Source organism: Corvus moneduloides, chromosome 5 (genome assembly GCF_009650955.1).
Source record: "Corvus moneduloides isolate bCorMon1 chromosome 5, bCorMon1.pri, whole genome shotgun sequence".
NCBI lineage: Eukaryota > Metazoa > Chordata > Aves > Passeriformes > Corvidae > Corvus > Corvus moneduloides.
In genome coordinates, this window is record NC_045480.1 from 36,117,436 (window position 1) to 36,138,845 (window position 21,410).

The window sequence follows — 21,410 nt, forward strand, 5'->3', positions numbered from 1 at the left end:
AATGCCCATTAAAATACAGGCTTATAAAAGTCCAGCCTGTGACAAAGGCTACAAAACATGGGGGTTTTTTAAAGGATATTTCTCTAGAAAAAGCAGCAGAGGGCACCGCCCCAGAATTGATCAAATGAAGGCTTTCAGTTTTTCACCCTCTCATGTGTTGCACACCTCTTTTTCTAAAATCTGAGGAATTTTTAGTATGAATAATTAAGACTCAATTTTATAATATCCAAGCACCTGCGATTTTTATGATGTACCTTTGTAACACGATGTCTCACTAAAACACAAATCAGAAACTTTGTGCATGAAAGGGCCAGCATATCAGAACTAAAATAATCTTGCTGGAGCACAAGTAGAAAATAGGAAGGAAATAATATACCCAGAAAAATGGGAAACTGAAATATTGTATGAATTCTTTAATATGGAGGTGGTAAAAAAACCCACGCTTTTTTGGATGAAATTTAGAAGGGGAAAAAACTTCCAAAGTTAATAACAGACCTTTGCTCAAAGTCTGTTTGGATATCAAAGAGCAAAACTTCTTCAGATACAGAAACTGATCCTTCACTCCAAACAAAAAATTTTGTTTGACAAGATTTTCTTCTGTAAAGTAAAAGCTATTGCCTTCATTCATTTTTGGTTTTTCATTTTTCCTCTCTGCCAACAAAACCAATCAAGTATAATTAAAAACTGGTAGAGTTTCTCTTAAATCCCTATATCATAACGTGCATTTCTGGTGTTGAGCAACATAAAAACTATACTTTGTTACTATACCACCAAAAAGAAAGCATTAAAGAATTACCATTAATTTAATGGCAAATGTACATCAGTTTCCTGAATGCAAAACATCTGCAATTCTCTTTGACAGAAGGTAAACAAGAAATACAAAAAAAAAAAAGAGAGAGCCAAAAAAAGACAAAAATGAATTAAAATCAGAGCCATCAGAAAAACATCACCTTGGATCCAGGAAAACAAGTCATTTACACCTTGTATAGCCCCTCAGGGGAAAGTGTTACATTGGTGTTGCACCCTATAGAAGTGTCCAGATAAACCTCAGTGTTTGATGCTAGTTCCTCTGAAATATAAGCAGCACTGAAATAAAAATTGCTGAAGTTCCCTGGTGCTGACCAGTTCTTGAAGGATTACACTGAACAACAGATACAACAGATACACACATACAGCATACATATTTATTGGTTCTCCCTGAAAGGATAACAGTTTGTTATGTAAAGTACAAAAAGAAGTTCCCCGTTATTTTTTTTCTTTAATACTAAAATTAAGAATTTCACATTAGTGGGAAAACTCTCATCCTGGGATCCAGAGAGCATTAAAAAAAGATAAATGACTAGTGAACTCATGACATTACTATTATGCCAAGTATCCAGAAAAAAAAACCCAAACCCAGACTCACCTTAGAATCTGAGACACCCACTGGCTTTGATGAGTATCGGTGGGTTCCTACAGAGTTATATCATTTTGAGGAGTGGCCTACTGTCCATGCTGAGGATGCCAGCATGTGCTTTACAAATTCCTGATTAATAACTTACTAAAGTGGGGGACAGGGAAAAATGATAGTCACCTAACCAAAGACTCTTCCTATACCCTCTTAAGTCAAAAAAAGTTTTATTAACTTTGAAAAAACAAGTCCTAAGGAGATACTCCTTTTTAGGAGAGACACTGAACAATACAGAGAGGTGACAACTAGGCAAAGTTCACTGCTCATATGGATCCAAAACCTAGTTCTCCCAAAGGACTCCCCAGTTAAGGGTTCTCAATTATCCCTTCTGCCTACCAACCACCTGTGCAGCCAGCTGGAGGAACCTGTGGTGGGTTTATCACATGCCACACAGGCAATTCTAGTTATCTCAGGGTACTATTTTGAAGATTGTTGCTTGCAAAAGCACTCCCAGTATGGTTTAAGAATGCCAGGATCTTTCTGGAACTAAATGTGTATTTTTCTTGTAAAGCATGTGGAAATCATTGCATTGCAACTGCAAAACACATGATGGCTGCTGTTAACAAAGTTAGTGGTATAATACAAACATGTCTTCAAATTACAGAAATCCTTGCTCACTGTCATGGTCCTCTAGTGCTGGAAATATGTGTGTTCTCTCTAATCAATTTCTACCAGTTTTATCATTTTAAAGAGTGCCAGATATTTCTTCAGATTTTACATGGGCACTATTAAGGAGCACAAGGGAATACAGCTGGGAAGCAGAGGAAAATTCCAGGTGACTTTGTTGTCCATGATTAGCCCTGAGGGGTTTTTTTTCCACTTTATTTTCTAAATAGTTTATTCACAGAGGATTAAGAATTTCATTATCAGACCATTAATATTGGAAAAAAACAGTTGTGTTGAAGCTTGGAGTAAACAGGGGGAGGGGTACTGAGGGGGAGAGTAGGGGAAGAGAATGGGGAGAGGGTGGAGAGAGATGGAGAGGAGAATTTTGGCCATGCAAATGATTAGAGGGATGGCTGAGAGAATTGGGCTGCTCAGCCTGGCGAAGAGAAGGCTCCAGAGAGACCTAATTGAGGTCTTCCAGCACCTGAAGGGGCCCTAAAGAAAAATGGCATTAACATTTTAGCACAGCTTGTTGAGATAGGACAAGGGATAATGGTTTTAAACTGAAGAAGGGTGAATCATTATTGGATATAAGGAAGAAGTTTTTTACAATGAGGGTGGTAAAACACTGAACATGTTGCCCAGAGGTGTTAGATGCCCCATTCCTGGGAACATTCAAGGTCAGGATGGATGAGGCTCTGAGCAGCCTGATCTGGTTGGAGGTGCCCCTGCTCATTGTAGAGGGGTTGGACTAGATGGCCTCTAAAGGTCCTTTCCAACCCCAACTATTCTATGACCATGCTTATTACTGAATCCTCACTACTAAATCTTCAGCCCATTATCTTCAATAAGGTGCCAGTTTGAAAAAATGGTCCAAGGGAAGTGGTGGAGAGCACCAGAAAAAGATCCAGGAACCATTTGGCTTGTTCAAGCTAAGCTTTGCATTTTTTTGCTTAATAAAAATATGCCTAACTACTGCAGTGTGAGCATTTACCAATAGGTGTAGAATGGGACTTTTCAGGCTAAACAATATAACAGGCTAAACAAGCCTGTTGGCTTGTTTGTTTGAATGAACAGTTTAAAATGATTTTAAAAGTTTTTAACTGTTTCAATGGAAAAAAAAATTCCAAAATAAAGCAGCCAAACCAACCAGAAAACCTTTTCCTAAAGTCTGACAAAGTTATTTTGCATGTATTTTCTGACACAAATTTGGAGTAAGATGGCTTCTCCAGTATCTGAATTTTCAGCCTTAATAACTTCCATTTTGCAGAACTGTTCTGCAAAATGCATCATCCTGAAGCAATTTTCAGAACATTTTTAACAGTTGTAATCCAAAAATTATGCAGGAACTCTATTTAAATCTTGCTAGTAAGCAATAAACAACTAATAGAAGTCATTTATTTTCTCAATGTCTATTTTCAGTATCTGTAGCATTAACCCATAAATAAGACTGCATGCTCAGGGGAGCGGAGTTCTAAATACAGATTTTTCAAAGCTATTTTGCCTTTCCTACACAGAGCTGTCAGTTGTAGTGCTGTATGATTTTCATGGCAAATAGAAACCATAATAATAGAAATACGGTTACTTTCACAATTTCCATTTTTCAGTCCTTACACAAGAACTCCTGTCTCCAGAACCTCACTTAAAAATTACTATCTGAAATGTCTTTTAAGTGTCTTCAGTTCAGCCTCTTCCCATTAAGTAAATCACTTGCCAGGGAATACCTCGTTTGTACACACCACTACATAAACCAGCATTTAGTTAGCAATACAGCTAAGAGAACAATCAGCTACCAGCAATACTAGTACTCCATGAGATGTGCAAGACAAGAGGAAGTAAATGCCATTAGTCTCCATAAAAGCATTATTTTTATAAATGGTTTGAGAATTGTCACAACAAAATACAGTAGCCATTTTACTTTTTGAAAGGCTTTTTACTTTTTTTCAGAGATCAATTGAGGAATTTGCCTCCTTAAACCCTAAACCAACACCCTGTCTCAGTGGCTCAGGAGCAAAACCCAAGCTATTATCTATGCTGGTCTTTTCCTCAGGATAAAAACAAGTTCTTCTGTCCAAGAACTTGAACTCCATGATGGTTTCTTCTGTATCCCTGTAAAATGCTTACCTCAAACATAATTTCTCTTCACAGGGAAAGGCCAGTAAAGCATCAAACATGACATGAAAGCTACAGTTTCAGTGTCTTGAAATTCTGCTACAGTCAGCTGGGAGGAATATACTATTTTGGAGGAAAGAAAGTAGCTTTCTCCCTGATGGTTTTTGACAGCGGATCCTTGTCTTTGTAGTTAAAGCTTCTCTTTAATAGGCAGGCACTATATTCATTGGAAGAGTACTGCCAAAGGAATGCAGGGAAGTGGTTGAATGCCAAGCCACAAGAAATGCTTCAGTAAACAATTCAAGAATATAATTTATGAATAAACCATCCACTTATTTGGCAATTACCAAAACAAATCCACAACTTTGCCCAATTATCTCTAAAAATATTTTGTTTTCCCTCTGTATGACAGTTTTAAGTTCTCTGTAACAGTTTTTAGACCCATATATACATTTGATATCTAAGCACAGCAAAAACAGTATGTGTTTCTGTCTGCTGATTATGCTACTCTGTGGAGAACAGCACAAGTTCAGAGAACTGAAATTCATGCAAACATGATACAAATGAATACAAATGACAAATTGTCCTAAAATATTAATGTGAAAATTTTTTTTTTAGTTTTCACACTTAAAACAAAATTTTGTTTGTAAAGACAATGCACTTTTTGGGAATTTTTTTCAAGACATTTTTGATTAATACACCAACACAAAGAACGTACTAAATAGTCACTTAGAAATAATTCACAAATATTAAAGGTCCCTTTTTAAAAGCAAATTAGTTCCCTCAAAATCCATCAACTCTTAGGTGAACTCAAAACAAAGGGGGACACTCTGCTCCAATCCTTTATATCTCTTATTTTGCAAGGTTTTTCACACTGCAGTTCTCATCGTTTTTCCTATTACTTTTTTCTGATTTACAGTATTAAAACCTGAGTTTTAGTTTCCTCTTTTTCCAAGTCCCCAGTACATTCAGAACATTCCCTGTCTGGCAATAAATTCCCTTGTCATGCTTTGTTTGAAGATACACATGTACCTTAAGGACTGTGCCAGGAAGGCGATAGCAGTGCATGCTCTTCCCCTGGATATACGATGACCCAAAGGCACCAGCTGACCACTATAACCCCTCATTATTGCCAAGAGGCCATCCTGAGACCCTGCTCATTCTGTCCTCCCAACCCCGACAGCACTGACAGCTGTAGCTGAGGGAAGGAGCACACACAGGGGGGTATGCAGCCACAGAGAGGTCACTTGTTTGGCAGAGGTGTTGACTGAAGCTGCTACATGCTGCTTGCTACCTTTCCTGGTTGATGTAACTCAACAAGACTTGAAGGCAGACTCATTGACAGTCAAGTTGGTAAATCTGCCTCAATTACTCTATCTTACCGTGGGGAAATCCTCTGCTTTGGAAAGGTTTACCCAGAGTGTTTAGGGCAACATCTATCCCATTCCTGGCTATGGAAGGTTCCCCCTCATATTAGTTGTCTCAGCCCCTTCTGGAACAAGCACGTTCATTCTTTATGATGAACAGATCCCAATAAAAATCTAGAGATTCCTTTTCAGAAAGCCTTTCTTTACCTTAAGCTTTTACTTTTCTTACTGACTTAGCCTTGTCTTATGCTTAAAATCTTAAGACTCATACTGAATAGATTTCTTTCTATTCTTCCAGTTTGCTGCATTGTAAGCAGTTATTAAAATGATTTGTAATACAAAAGCAGGTGTGGGCTACATCAGTGGCACTCAAAACAAGATCTGAGGCTGACTGACAGATAATGAACTATCAGTTTTCCAAGCAGCAGCTGGCAGTCCTGGAAAGTACTAAGCTTACCCTACTGTAACATACTGCACATGGATTTAAAAAAATGCCCTAAAATGGAACAGCCATTTCTTTCAGGCACTCCCAGAAACCAAGTCCAGAAGGTGTATTTGAGTTCTACACATATTCTATACACATTAAACAACTATCACAATACTTAAAAAGCCCAAACACAGGAAGACCATCTTCTGGTTTAAAAATATTTATTTAAAAGAAAAGGAGATCTATACTCAGATGGCCAGGAAAAAAAAATCCTCAGTTTTCCCCCCTCAAAACCATTACTCTGCAATTTGCCTTTCCCTTAAGTTTCAGCTTCAATGTTTTATTTAAAAAAAAAAAAAACACCCTGAATTTTCATTTCCTTTTCCTATGCTACTAGCCTGAGGAAATTAAGTTCCTTTCAGTGAAAAGTTGCATGGGATGCAAGAAGAAACTGCAATAAAATGTATCCACAATATACAAGTATAAAAATATTTTGCTTATGATTCAGTACTATAATTTAATAACTTTTTGTTGTTTCATAGGTATCTGGGAAAGGTACAGACACATGTCCTGATCCTGTTACAAGAGGTAGAATGCCAGCATTTGGTACAACATTCCAGGAGAGAGTCAAGGTGATATTCCTGTTTCCCCTGCAAAAGCAACAAAGACTATCAGCAGAAATACTCAAGTCAACCAATTTAATTAACAGTTACTAGTATTAAATACATTAGGATACAGATTGCTTTCCTGGTCCAGAAACAATAAACTCTTTAATTTTATGTAGTTACTGCCTACTTTTTTTTTTTTACTTAACTCCTTTGGAGTTGTGTCACAGAACCAGTTCTACAGACTGAAGGCAGAAACCCAGAAGCCTGTCACTCAAAACAGCAGTGCATCTTCTAGTGTACAGAATAGATAGGATATCTTGTATCCCAAGGCCATCTTCTAACAATCAAACTACAAAGATGCAACAGAGATAACAGAGTATCAGATAGAATATAGGTACCTTACCACACCAATGAACATACCTATTAAATGCAAAGTATGCAAGTAAATCAAGATACCATGAATAACAGTAATGAAACAGGTATTTACTTACTTGAGACCATTTCCATCATCAAAGAAAAAGTACTTTGACTTCATGTCTTTTAAGGACAGCCTTGGGTTATCTCCTCTCAACATGATCTTGTCCCAAAGGACCACCTGATTTAGGGCCTAAAACCACAATTGTAATTAAAGGTACAGTACGAGATCACATTCAGACACTGGACTTCCACTGCACTATTCATCTAAAAGCCCTGAAGTACATGCTTGCAATCCATAACTAATTTAACAAAATAATGCTGCACAGTGGGGGAATGTAGTACTACTACACAGTGAAGTGTCACACAGAATAAATGGAAACAACAAGGGACATCTTAAAACACAAAAGCCATTTAAAAAAAAGTCATATGCTTTAGAAGACTTACAAAGCATAGTGGGGTTTCTTTCTGAGTTCCAAAGGTAAGTCACTTTTAAAGCAGTATTTAGACTTTGTTTCAAACAAAGGACCTAAATTGAGCTATCATGACTCTGCTTATGTATTTAACATTTTTCCAACTTTAGTGAAAATCTCTACTTGAATTGAAAGCATAATCCCAAAAAAATTATCAACAATTGAAAAAGTAAGATCCCAAGATCTCGCGTCACCAAAACTTTATACTGTTCTTTTATGTAGATGCTGAACAGTCTTGTTTCGTACTTCATAGAACAACTTCGAAAAATACTTCTCAGTATTTGTGAGAAATAGTGATTTATGTGGAAAAAAAAAATCTAAAATATGAAATAATACAATAAAAATCTCAGAAACCCTAAAAACTATTCTAGCAAAAACACAATATCCAGCATCTTGTTTAATACAACAAAAACCAAGAAAACAAAAAAAGGATAGTTTTGTACAGAAAGTTAAGAAAACCCCCAAGCTTTCACTCTATCTTTGCAATGTGACCACAGCAGCTTTAACTAGAATTCAGTGGTACCATGGCAGCATGGTGCTTCATTAAAACAATTTTTTTAAAGGCTGTTCCACATAGCTTCTATCAGATCAGTAAAAAGGGTGTTCAGCTATCCAAAGGGAAGTATCAGTAACAGCCAATTTAAAGGAGCAAAGCCAATTATTTTGAGAAGTATGACAAGGTAATGTAAATGAATTATGGGGCTAGAGTAACTGGTAGGACAACCACTTCTGTGATCTATGAATAAAAGACACACCACACCAGGCCAGCTGAGAACCCACTCTCTCTTGTTTCTTACAGCAGTCAACTGTAGAAAGTTAGAAAAAAAAGGTAAAATGAACAAAAAAGATGAAAAAACTCACAGTATACTATTGCAAGTATACTGCAACACAAGGCATATGTTCTTTTTCTCCCATTCTACTGGGCATATTTCAAGATAGGTTTCATGACAGTGAACTTCCCAACCTACAGTTAAACTGTCAAGAAAATAACCATGAAGGACAGTACAAACAGCCCAGGCTAGTAGGAAATGGTGGTGGCCTTAACTCTTCTCAGAACTACATAATGTTTAAAAATAGCTGCAGTACTAAAATGGCTAATCGCTTCAAACTTCTTTTTCATACTTACATTGTTTTTCGTTGAATATTCTGCAGACAAATATAGAAACAATTGTTTAACATTCCAGTCAAATATACTCTGCAGATGTATGCAAGTTAAGAAAAATACCATATTGTACTTACATAACCTTGTTTTATTTTTATTAGATCTAAGTAGTCTATAACCATTACAGTGAGTTCTTACCTTTCAACATATCTCATCTCACTTCCAGCAGTTCGAACACGTATCTTAATCATATTGAATGACAGGTTTTCAGGTGGGTTTTTCTTTTTACTGTTTATGAAATCTAGCAGCTATTTCTCCTCCAATGATTTAAGAGTTCTATATTTGACACTGCAAGCTAGTAACCAGAATCCTTTGCTAGACAACCTATTATAAAACCTTAGACATAACAGGCACGACAGAATTCTTCCATAAATATCCTCAAGGCAATTTTTTAGACTACCAGAGAACCCTCGCATCCAACTGTGGATCAAAATACAATAATGTTAAACAATATATAAATACAAAATTGGAGGAGTGTAGGGAATCCAAATTCTGGTCGTTAGGACAGTACATGTACTTGTATTTCTTTACCAGTTTTGAACAAAAAACCCTACCACACAGTTGTATTTTACAGCTCTAAATATGGCAAGCTTTATTTATGCCAGGCATGAGAGATTTAGTCAGACTCTTTACAAAAAAAAAAAAAAAAAGATTGTTACTAGCAGAAGCCATTAAAACAGGGAATCTTTACACCCACATATTGCAGACTAATCCGTGTACAAGAACATTTCTTTTAGAGGTCCTGTCCTGCCTTGCTCTGCTTTCCTCTATACACCATGTGTACAAGTCTATGCATCTGCTTTAGAACTTCACTCTCTGATTTTATTATGTATAAGCATTTCAGAGGTAAAACTTAAGACTTAGGAGTTTACCTCTCCTGCTTCCAGTTGATAAAAAAAAAAATCCTCTTATTCCTGTGCAGGCAGACCTGCAAAAATCTGATTAGCCTGTTTATCCAGCATTTGTATCAAAAGTTGTATTTTGTGTGGTCTGCTCACACAACATAGTGTCCCTCAAAGCAGTGAAACCAAAACACAGGGGTAAATAGTGTCTTGCCTAACAGTGACAAAAACCAGCAGACAGGGAAAAATCCCAGGATCCTCAGACCAGCTGCAAAACAAGGTTTAGTGTAAACACCTGAACGTGCACCGCCTATTCTTTGGTACTGACTTCTGCAGAAGACGTCTTCTGAGAACCTAAATCCAGACTAGCAGGGAAGCAAGGAAATACAAAAGAAAAACTGCAAAACTGGAACAGCAATTGAGAAAGAGGCCAAAAAACAACGTGATAAATTTTTTAGTAAATCATATGCTTCCCAATGAATTTCATACTATTCAATACTAAAGATTACAGTGTTTAACACCTAAACAAGTAAGGGATTACAATGTCTTTTTATTTTTAGAAGAAGACAGGTACTTCTGTGCACCTGTTACACAGTCAGAACCTTGACATCCTCACAACAAAATGAGTTTGAAAGGTGTAGTTTCTAGACTGGGTATGACATTCAAAACAGTACACTATATAAAACCTACCATCAATTCACTCCTCAAACCACTGACACAAACTTCACTTTAAAGTAATAATGTCTAGATGTTAAACTGCATTCCCCATCATTAGATACAGTGCACTTCACAACAGAGCCTGATTTTAAAAACAGGCATTAAAAAGAGAGAACTTGTCACCTACTAGAGACCAAACAGCTGGTTTAAATTCTATTCCACTGCCACAGCTATGCAAAATACTATTTTTAGCTGCTTTAAATTTTTATTTTAAGACAAATTGCTAGTTTCTCCAAGTCCTGAATATCTGAAGATTACAAGGTAACAAAAATAGACATTAAAGTGTTCTTATTCCTAAAAGTTTGCAAACCATTTTTCCCGTTAAGGATATCTGCAGTAATGTCAAATGTGACGAATCCCAGGTCACTTCGTTCTCTGGGTCCAGTGAAATCTTCTACATTTTTTCTAAGACAAAACAAAACACAATGCAAGATTATCCTTTCTCATTATTTGTCTCTTACACACTACATGAATTATGATTGTTATTAGATATTTCCCTCATCTGTTTTCTGTATCTGCTCGACTCTGCATGGAACAAATCTTTTATGAATTATGAACTTCATAGGCATATTTAGTCCAGTTGGGAAATTAGCCAATTAAAACATCATTTCATTAAAACCAAGTTTAGTAATCTCAAATAAAAAAAATAAAGTTTACAAGTGAAGAAAGCACTTTTGGAGACAGAAGTTAAGAAAAACACTGCCAAATCTTCCCAATTTAAGCCTTGGTATGAATCTCCATCCCTTTGCAAAAAGCAGTATCTTTTTAAGTGGTAAACCTTATCAACACCTCTTAACCACTGTCAGTCTGGTGGAGTAGCAGGCCTTAAGCTTGGGGTCTCCAGAACTTCTGAGACATTCAAGAGAAGCATCTTAGGTGTAACATCTCCCAGTAATACCAGATCTGTGCATCACAGAACAGATCGGCAGTACACATTTAACTCAAATTAGGCATTAGTATGCTGCCTCATATATGCTGAGCTCACCATAACACTCAAAAATATGCTCTTATGCCAATGTTATGCTTTTGCAATCCTCAGTGTAGCATAAATATGGGGCTTCTTTTCCTGTGGCATTAAACCAGTCTGAAAGGTGATGGCAGTCCCTTTATTTGCATTCATCTTTCCTTTCAAGTCCTGCTATTAGGCATCCACTGGTGCCACTTATTTTGGGATGGTTCCAAAGCTCCACAGAATCATCACCAAATCACAGAATGGCCTGGGTTGGAAGCGATCTTAAAGATCATTAAGTTCCAACCTCCCTGACCATGGACGGGGACACCTTTCACTTGACCAAGTTGCGCAGAGCTCCATCCAGCCTGGCACTAAATACTTTCAGAAATGGGCTGCTTTAGCTCACTAATCTGGGTCAAAACCAACCAAACAATAAAACATGAACCGAGCTCAGTCAAGTGTCCTATGAGCCAGATTCCCCTGTGGAGTTCTGGTAAAGAACCACGTGGCAAAAACGGGAGCAGAGACCTCTACTCTTAGGCGGCTGTAACAGCTGCTCAAATGCTTGTGAAACTACCGTCCTCCACATCACGCATACTTAACTTAATGGAAGTTTTCTGTAACTATGTTCCAATTCAGAGAAAAAAACCCCACCCCAAACCAACTCCAAAACTGGGAAAAAACGGTCCCCCACCACAAGTTTGCATCAGTACATTTTATTTGTACACAACACGTTCTGACGTGTATTACGTCCTACACCTGGCGCATTTCGCAAAGGGGAAGCCATCCCAATCACTCTGCTGCCACAGAAAAGAAAGGATGCTAGGTTATCAATGGAGGCACCCAACCGAACTACTTCTTAAAAGAAAAATGTACTACGACCGGATAGGATAAACCCCATGTTCCTGTAGGTCCCTGCCTCCCAAAGCTGCCGGCCGGCAGCAGCTGGTTCGCCCCCGCGGGAGGTGCCGGGTGCGAGCGGCCGGCCCGGCCCCTGAGCGCGCCGCCCCGGCTCCCGCCCGGCCGCGCCGTCGTGGGGCTCCCCCATTGGCCCGGCCGGGAGCGCAGGAGGCCGAGCCCGAGCGGCCGCGCGAGGAGCCGGGGCGCGCCCGCCCCTGCCGGGCGCCAGCGTCCCCTCACCCGCCCCGGCCCTTCCTCTCGGCTCCCGAGCCCTTCCGCTCCCCAGCGGGCAGCAGCCGCCGCCCGGCCTGGCCCGGCCCTCCCCCGCCACTCCCTTCCCTCTCCCCGCCGCACTCACAGCGTGACCCGGGAGACGGCGATGCGGACGGGCACACTGCGCTCCTTGAAGGCGGTGGTGATGAAGCAGCCGAAGGTGAGCGCCGCCATCACGCTCAGCGAGAAGGCGAAGAGCGAGTTGGCCCGGGACAGCACCGTGTTCATCTCCCCGCTGGGCCCGGCCGGGCTGCGGCCGCTGCTCGGGCGGGGCGGGCGCGCGGACGCGGCAGGAAGCGGGCGGCGGCGGGGAAGGGGCGCGCGCGCGACCGCCGGGGGGGCGTGGCTTCGCCCCGGCTGGGCGGGGACGGGGAGGCCACGCCCCCGCCACGCGCCCGTCACGCCCCCGCCACGCCCCCTGCCCGCTTCCGGCCGGCGATGGGCGGGGCCGGCACCGGGGCCGGGCGGGACATGGCGGCGGCAGCCGGGTGAGTGCGCTGCCCGCCTGCTTGCCAGCGGCTGTGCTGCCAGGGCACTCCTTCCTGCAGGCCAGTTGTCGCTCTGCTGGGTTTTTGCATTTGTATAGTAAAACATAAATAAGTGCTAGGCGAAGGCTTGTATTTCCACTTCATATCTGTATCTTGCTTTCAGTGGTACTGTGATTTGCCATTCCCTGCCTTGTTTCGTATAGGATGTTCCTATTCATTTCCAGTTTGTTACATACATGCTCAGTATGTCAGTCTTCTTGCCTAGAAATCTCCTTTAGTAGCTGGGCTTGTTCCTGGAATCCATTTTCTTTGCCAGGTGGCGTGGTGATCTCACACCGTTTGCAGGGTGAGGCAGCCTTTCACCTTAGTCCAATTGGGTTGAAATTTCAATTCAAATTGGTACCAGCAAAGATCAGTTTATGTAGTGAGGTGGTTCCTAACTCCTCCCGGGGCTCCTATTTGATGCCGTTCCTGCTTCCCGGACCTGCAGCATGTGAGAACGTGAGAACCAAGGGGTGAGAGCTTTATAATGGTTTGGGGTCGATTTTTTTGGTGTTCCCACCCCTTCTATTCCTCCGTGTTAACTGTACCAGGCCGGAGTAACGCGGGTTTCTCGGGGCTGCCAACAGGTGTCAGCAGTGATTCAGTTATATGTGATTTCCTCTTCCCAGCCCGAAGGTTCCAGTGCTGCAAATACTGGGAGTAGGGACAGGAGCTCAGATGCAGGAGTCTGAAAGGCTGGAAGGAGTCATGGTGACTGAAGGGATAGGGAGAGCAAGGTGGGGGCTGTCAGGCCGTTCTGAAATACGTATGCTCTGTAATGATGGTGCTGTTGCTTTTCCTCCCTGTAGCCAAGAGTAAGGTCTATGAATCAGGGAAGAAAAATCTTTGCAGATAAAGGTAGGAAATGGAAAAGGAAGAAGATCATACTGAGGCTTTTTGTTTCCTCCCAGACTGAGTACCTGTAGCACATGTCTGTTTAGCCTGTAGGATGAAGGTACCTATGGAGACATTCCTTTCTTTGGGGACCTTGTTTCCACTATGCAGTTGGTTTCTGTGTGTTTGCATTTGCCCCGTTGAAATCAGTCTCAGGTCCGAAGAGGGTAGACTCTTTTCTGGTTTGCATTTTGTAATTCTTGACCTTTCTGATATTTCGCAAGAGTTTCAGCAGCACAGGGAGTTTCTTGTATAAAGGTTTTTGTTGGCTTGTTATTATTTTATGCTATTCAAAATATTAATTATAGTGATGATTTATGGTCTGGAACTTGTTGTTACTGAAACCTTAGATTACTCTTACTGAAAAGTAGGTACTGTTCCCCAAAATATTTGGAGACTTAGAAGCATTAAGGAAGCTTTTACTGCAAACTGGGGAACCTAATAATTTTGGAAGTTATAAAATGTAGGTTGTTTTCAAAAAGATAGTTCAAATGTGAACACTATTTTTTTCTCATATCTACAAACAAAAGGCTTAATTGCCTTTGTTCTTGCTTTTAGTTCATGTAGCTGCTATTTAGAGTTTTTCATATTAAACAACTGTTTAATAAAAAAAAGGCTCTTGGGCAGAACTTACAGGAATACAGTAGTGAAATTTCCAAAGCAGTAGTTAAATACCCACAAAAGACCAAAATCAAAAGGTATTCATCTGTTTTTAAAGGCAATGCATAAATATGGCTATTGCTTGTGGAGGTTTGGATTTATTTTAGTAGAAACTTTAAATAAATGTCACTTAAAAGCACAGTATGCAGGGGAAGACAGATGGTGTAGTTTATTCAAGGACTGATCTATTACTGTTTTAGAATAAAGAAACCTATCGCTTTTTAATGACTGAAATCTTGCAAAATCAAAATGGGAAAAAAATTTGAAACAAGGCAGTTGTGAAAGCAGGGGGGATAATTATTCACAGTAGCTATTTGCTCGCAGGTTCTAGATTGTTCTTTGAAGGATATAAAATCTCATATTTTGTGAAGAATAGTGACATAATATTAATGTCAAAAGTCGCTGTCAGCTAAATAAGGTGTGTTACTGTGAATTGAGCAAATACTATAATTATGGGAACAAATTCATAGGATCTTGGGGAGGCAGAAGAGTGTGGGAGACCATTTCCAAGATGCAGTGGAATGGTATTCATTATGCCCAAGCAGCGTCCTTAAGCCCAGACCAGCAGAGCACAAGGCATGTCAGTGTTCACGCTGGCTATTACTTCAAGAAATGCCATATTTTTCATTACAAACTCATTGAACAAATTGCAGAGGTAGGATTGGCAGCAGGTCTGAAATGCAGAATTTGCTGTCCTTCTCCAGTCCTTACCCTAAAATTATCTGACTTTGAAATTGAGTTTTTGTGCACTCTTTGATCTATTAAACATGTGTTCTTTTTTTATAGTGCCGGCACTTCAACAGGATTGATCCTTGTCAGCAGCTGATGATTAGTAGTCTTGAGAGAGAGTAGCTTGCTTTCTTTGGTTGACTCTGATGTTCCGGTTATGGAGTGATTCCTTTCATCCTCTGTAAACAAAATAACAAGTGTTGACACTGACTATCAACAGAGATTGCTATGAGTTCTTTGTTTTCCCACTGAAGTCATATTGGTTCTAACATGGTACACACAGATGGAAGCTTTGGGGTGGCTGACAGTTTGGGAGGTATGGTTTGTGAATTTCAAGTGAAAGGGAGGTGTTAACTTCAGCCCAGCACCTTTGGCCTTCTTGGGGCTTAAGTTTCTGACTAATTTTACAAGTGAAAGTTTAGGTGCCTGTGGCATCTTTGGTAACTGGATAGTTAGACGAGAACTGTACAGATAACGTTTTTTTTGATCTAGGGACATGTATATACTTCCTGATTTTTTTTTTACCATAAATGTCTAAATACTTTCTTGAATTTGTCTTTTATTAATTGTTGAAATGTTAATTCTTTAAGAGACAGTAGCAACACACAGCCTCTTAGGCAGCTCTGGGAAGGAAGACGAAGATTAAAATAAATGTGGCCATGATCAGCTGTCTCTTGCAACAGCCCCCTTTCAGTTAGCACCTCTCCTGGATGGCTTGTTTTTACAGCTGGTGTTGAAAGGTTGTGACTAAGAGAAGAGGCTTTTTGGACTGCATTGGAGGGGCTTGGATTCTAATGTTCTTCTCACCTCCATTTTTCAGCTTTGGATCTCCACAGTCTGCAGAATAAGAAGATAAGCAAGAAGGAATTTTCACTTGCCTTCGTAGTATTATCGTAAGTCCTTCAGCAAGAAAATCTTGGGGAATTCTAAATTTCTCATTTTAGAATGAAGTTGGTATTTTACAACATTGTCTCATTTGGTGGCATAATATATGGCAAAATAAAAGCTGCATCACAGAGAGAAACAAATATTCTTGGCTCCAAAGTCAATATATTTTGGAGCCTAACACAGATAATTTTTGGCTTCTGTGAGGTTTGTCCGTTCCATGGCCTATAAAGCCATGTTAGGTAAAGTCATTCATACATTACTGATTCAGCTTAACCTTTCTCACTTCATTGTGCTTTGCATTCTGGGCAAGAAGCCTGGGTGCTACTGATCCACCTCACCGGGGTCTTATCTCATTCACTCAGCCAGTTGCAAGTCTTCATCACAAGGTATTTTCATGTCTCTTGTAAAAGCACCAAGCAGAGACTTGTCATGCCTCAGCTTGAAGAAAAAGATGTTTTACCAGTTCTGTCATGGTGATATCATTTAGCCAATACCAATTTTAGTGGATGGAAAAAACCTTTCTGTTATGAGCACTAGCCATGGGAGTCAGCATATAGTGACATAAGCTTGCAGAATAAACTTTTAACTCTCATCCCTACTATTGACTCTGTAATTTCCTTTTATTAACAACATGCTTAGGCACCAAAATATGCTTTACACAGAAAGGAGAAAAATTAAACCACTTTTACTTGGTCAAGAAGAAAACCTGACAAAGTTTGAAGAAAGGGGGAATAAAAGTAAACAGATGATTTCACTGTTTTTAGGAAGAAAAACTATTTTTTGAAGAAAAAAATTAAATGGTTAAAGAAAAATTTAAAGACAGCCTATAATGTAGAATAAAATTAACAATTTTAAAAATAATTCAAATTGATGACAAAAGATTAACAGCTCAGGTATTGTTTTTATTTAGAGGCATCTATTTAATGAGAACCTGTGACATTTTTGCAGTTCATTAAGGAAAAGATTAACCATAAAAAGTGCAAAAATACCAGGTTTAGTTACATGAATTTAGATTAATAAGGTGGTTGCACTGCCTACTAGAGAAATAGCAAAGTTAGTTTGTCAAGGTAGTTGAAATACCAAAAGCATGGCTCCCGTGGTACCACAATCCTACGGAAGAGGTTGCGTTAGTTGCCAGAGAGGGAATCCGTGTTCTGCAGACGAGGTTGGCAGTGAAAGAAATCTCTTGGATGCAAGAAAGGAACTGTACAAAGGGAAAGAGGTACAAAATGAGGAGACTCTTCCTTAGTTTTGCTGGTACAGCTGTATCAGTACATAAGGGCATCAAAGATATATCCTTACGAAGAGGCAGCGATTATGTGCATGTTGACATTGCTCTCCCCTCTTCGCTTGCTACGACTTTTTCCAGGGGGTCATTTGCCCTGTCACAGAATGGGTTCTAAGGAGTGGGTGTGAGTGGTTTTTTCTGTGTAAAATCCAACAGGTTAGTTTTAACTTACCAACAGTTTAAACTGCCGGATTTTGAACTGAGGAGTGTATCAGTACACATTCCTTCCTGTTGATTTCCAGGAAGGGAGAGAGAGGGGCAGGAACCTTTAGCTGAGGAATGGAATGGGCAGCTGGAGGTGGTAACTTTTTAAACTTCTGGGGGCAAGATTTGCTAGAGTGTGTCTGTCAGCAGGCTGTGTGTGCCTGCTGTCTGACACGTTTCTGGGTTTAGTAATGTCTCTAAGTGCACACATGACTTATTTTGGAATCTTCTGTAATGCTCTTAATAGTTGAGTTATGTTAGTTATCCAAAGAGGACTGCAACAAATACTGTAAATAAACTTACTATGTTTCTAGCAGAACTCAGATTGAATTTACTTGTAAGCACATTGATCATACCTGCTTCCCTGCTGGGTGGAACTTTGCTGTCAGTGATTAGATGGACTGGTTAAGCAGATCAAGCATGCTCGTGTGATAATGTGGCTGACAGCAGGATTGTTGATATTGGACTTGTAGCTGAAGGAGCATCTACCCCCATTACGGGAAGCAGCTATCCAGTGGTGTATAACAAAGGGGTACAGATTTAAGATTACTATGTTATTTTTTCAAGAACTGAGAAAGTTAGAAAACTAGAATTTCATAATCACTTAAATATCTGAATTACTTTTTATGCTTTTAAATGCATGTCATATGGAGAATGTCTGTTATGTGTAGAGATACTGATTGATATTTAATCCTTGACTAGTAATTCCATTCTCTGGAAATCCAGACGTACAAGTCTGTATACTAGAATTATTTTCTAAGATAGGAGTAGTATTTTCAACTACTAGGAAAGGCAAAACACCTCAATTAAATAATTTTGAACTCATTAAGAGTTAGCAGTAGAATAAGCAATCTTTTCATGATGTTGCAAATGAAAGGTTGCATCATTCATGTTCCACAATAACTTGATTTGTATAGAGCCTAAACTGTGTCAGACCAATGATTTTAGTACACTGGAGGAAAAAAGTACCACCCTACCACCCAAAGGCGTAAGTTTGAACTTTCTAGAGCAGTTCGAGAACCCATGGAAATAATGTGCTACACCAAAATAGAGAGAAAGAATATATAAAACAAAACATTTTTGTGCATTAATGCTCTTTTAAAGGAGCTGTTGTGTTTCATTATTAGAGAAGACAAATGGTGTCTAAATGTGTAACTGGTTTAGTAGAATGGGTGTCAAGAGCCAGAGCACAACAAGAGGAGAAGTGTTTTAAGACAGTCTCATTTTTTCCTGTTATGCCACTAAAGATGTCATTGCATTGTATTTTGAAACAGACTTTTGGTTAAAGTCTTGGGTTGGGTTATCAGGATATTAGCAGGAATTATGAGAACTGCAGAAATCTGAATTAAACATAACTTTGGTTATGAGTTATGATGTCATGCTGCATGGTTTGTGTAGATCCTGGGTAGACTTGGTGCTCAGGAAGAAAAGCTGTAAAAAGATGAGGGCCTTTCATTTGTTTGGTTTACAGAGTTGTCTGTTTCAGTTGGCAACACAACTTCAGGTTTTTGTGCTGATAATATGGGTTTGTCATGATGCTCAAGTAATTCTGTAGAGTTCTTAAGGATAGCAATGGGGTGCAGTGAAAAAGCAGTTGAGATCTGAACCAAGTTTCGTCTTTTCTGGACAAAAAAGTTTGTTTTCTCATTTTTTGTCTTTTCATTCCTCTAAAACCATAGCACAAAGTCAGTACTTCAGCCACCTCTTCCTATTTTACAAAGAGTAGTAATTGTGTTGTGCTAATGGGCTTGAGTTCCTGTTTGGAAAAGGACACAGCAGCTGCTTGATGTTTTCCAGTCACTCCAGCTTCTAAATTTCTTGTAGCTCTCAGGTAAATGTGACTTGTTTGGGTTTATTTTCTGTGCCTAAGTATAAATGCATAATATACGTAACTTAGGAGTGATATTAATAAAAAGAACATTTAATAGTACTTTTGGAAGATTGTTTTATTGTATGAATGCCTTTTTTTTGTCTTTAATTTGATGTAACATTTTGCATAAAGAGGAAATAAATTTTAAAGATGTTTGTTTGAGTCTAGATTTCTTCAGTTCAAATGCTTTGAATATAAAATAGTAGAAAAAATTGCTGAACATAGATCAAGGAGGAAATGACATAAACAACATTCAGTAGCTTTAGGTAAGTCAGGTAAAATTTTGAGGATTAGCATCTCATACACTCATTAAAATACAAGTCAGCTGGTCACTAAGCAGGTAATTTTTCATGCTGAATTAGACATTTGGTTTTTAGAAGCTCATGCTTCTCTTCTTCTGATTCCTTCATGAAGCATTGTATGCTTACAGAAACTCAGTTCTAGAACTCGATTTCTTACTGATTTTATTTTCAACTCGTTCTGAGGGCATTGCTTTAGAAATTTCTCCTTTTTGGTTGTCCATAATGTTTAAAATAATAAATTCTTCAAAGCACCTAAGAGTTCCTGTTCCTCTGCTTGGTATCTTACAATCTTCTGTTATACTTGTTATTAGACAGAAGTTTCAGAACCAGGATGAGTATCAACTTCTTGTGTATATTTAGCTAACTCTTATATGTGGAGAAAGGCACGCACATGAAAGAATTCCTTGTACTGTATTGCATACCTCATCTTTAAAAAAACATTTTCACTTTCAGACATTTATATGCATCTCCAAAATACTGAAGAAAACTACTAGGACTAACTGTAATGGAATTTGTGCTGTGAATATAATTACTCTTTTACATCTTCTGTCATCTGGTTTAAATATATTACTTTAAAAAATTTAAATAGAAGGAAGTATGTTTTCCAAAGCAACAACACAGCATGTGCTATAAAGAAATCATATTTCTAAGGGTTTTGTAGTCTTTAGTGTTAAAAAAAATGCCTTCAAAGACTTAATATTCTATCAGTTGTGTTAATTTTCTTGCGTATCTTGCCTTACTAAAAATTAAACGCACCAGTCTTCTAAAGCATAGATGAAAAATTATCAGAATAAAATAGTTTATGAATGTGGTTATGCAATTAATCATAGATTATAAGCATAGTTGGTCTTTTTTCTAAGAATTACTTTGTTAGGTTGAGAGTAAATTGTACACTAGATTTTGGACAGTTTGAATTAGCACAAACAGGTGCCACTGCTAAATACTTTCTTTCTGCACTTGGCTGCTATGCAGCAAAGCATTAAAGGCCAGGCTACTTTGTCTGGGCTCTGGAGTTTGAAATGAACCACTTTATAGTCATCATAAACAGTATTGCTATGTTGATTATACAGGTTATGTTCTTTAGAAATGATAACTGACCAAGCTACATTAAAAGGGAACTCTAAGACCATAAATTCCAGCATTTAAAGTTTCCTAAGTGGTTTTAAAATTAAAATAGGCTTTTTCCGGAAATGGGGAAGCATATCAGAGGAATCATTACATTGTTCTTGTTTTATTTGCTGGGGAAGTGTTAGTATGTCAAGGTAGGGGTATCCTTGTCTGTCACAGTATTTCTATCTTCTTAAACAAAATAAAAATCAAAATATCGTTAATCTGCAATGTAGCTTGTTGCCATTTTCTTGTGTGCTATGGTAAAACCCTAGCTGCTAAAACAATTTTACAGCCTATCTCTTTTGTCGACATTAAGTGAATGAACAGTCAAGATATCATTTTATTTACCTTTGTAATCTGAATTTTATATTAAAATAAAAAATTATTAGATACCTTATTAGTTTCAGTATTCTTTTCACCAGGATATCTGAGTGATTTTTTAACAGCAATGAAGTTATCTTCAGAATACTCCCATTTTACTAGTGAGGAAATGAGGCCAAGAAATTTCATTCCCAAAAGTCAGAACTACATGGGAAATGCAAATATCCAGATTAAGCCACTGCTCTTTTTAAGTGTTTTGATATCTTTAAAATATTATACATTTGTTACATATGGTGCATTTCCATTTGGAA

The 21,410-nt window shown here is 38.7% G+C and overlaps 2 protein-coding genes across 3 annotated transcripts in view; one reads left to right on the forward strand and one right to left on the reverse strand.

The window, feature by feature from the left end:
- Positions 1 to 1,170: 1,170 nt before the first annotated feature.
- SPCS3 (signal peptidase complex subunit 3) lies at positions 1,171 to 12,626 on the reverse strand. The gene is made up of 5 exons (XM_032110367.1): positions 12,389 to 12,626; positions 10,510 to 10,583; positions 8,584 to 8,660; positions 7,062 to 7,177; positions 1,171 to 6,612 (listed from the first exon to the last, which is right to left on the reverse strand). Exons 1-5 carry the CDS (start codon positions 12,529 to 12,531, stop codon positions 6,480 to 6,482), a joined length of 543 nt encoding a protein of 180 aa, XP_031966258.1. The 5' UTR covers positions 12,532 to 12,626; the 3' UTR covers positions 1,171 to 6,479.
- A 226-nt stretch (positions 12,627 to 12,852) lies between these two features.
- Positions 12,853 to 21,410, forward strand: part of ASB5 (ankyrin repeat and SOCS box containing 5) — a 40,509-nt gene continuing 31,951 nt past the window's right edge. The window contains exons 1-2 of one of the 2 annotated variants that reach the window (XM_032110365.1): positions 12,853 to 13,306; positions 15,937 to 16,009. Coding sequence is in view for 1 of the 2 variants with exons in the window: in XM_032110363.1 (XP_031966254.1) it covers positions 15,387 to 15,432; positions 15,937 to 16,009 (119 nt within the window). In the remaining variant the exon portion in view is untranslated. Of the gene's footprint in view, positions 13,307 to 14,264; positions 15,433 to 15,936; positions 16,010 to 21,410 lie in introns of those variants that run through there. The other variant, XM_032110363.1, reaches the window with a different exon arrangement.

What these genes read in the sequence shown, in the direction of transcription:
- SPCS3 (XM_032110367.1), bottom strand. Translation starts at nt 12,531, where the DNA reads ATGAACACGGTGCTGTCCCGGGCCAACTCGCTCTTCGCCTTCTCGCTG. An exon ending in GCCGTCTCCCGGGTCACGCT is followed by an intron (nt 10,584 to 12,388) that starts GTGAGTGCGGCG and finishes GTTTTGTCTTAG; the next exon opens with AAAAAATGTAGAAGATTTCA. An exon ending in GATGATGGAAATGGTCTCAA is followed by an intron (nt 6,613 to 7,061) that starts GTAAGTAAATAC and finishes TTGCTTTTGCAG; the next exon opens with GGGAAACAGGAATATCACCT.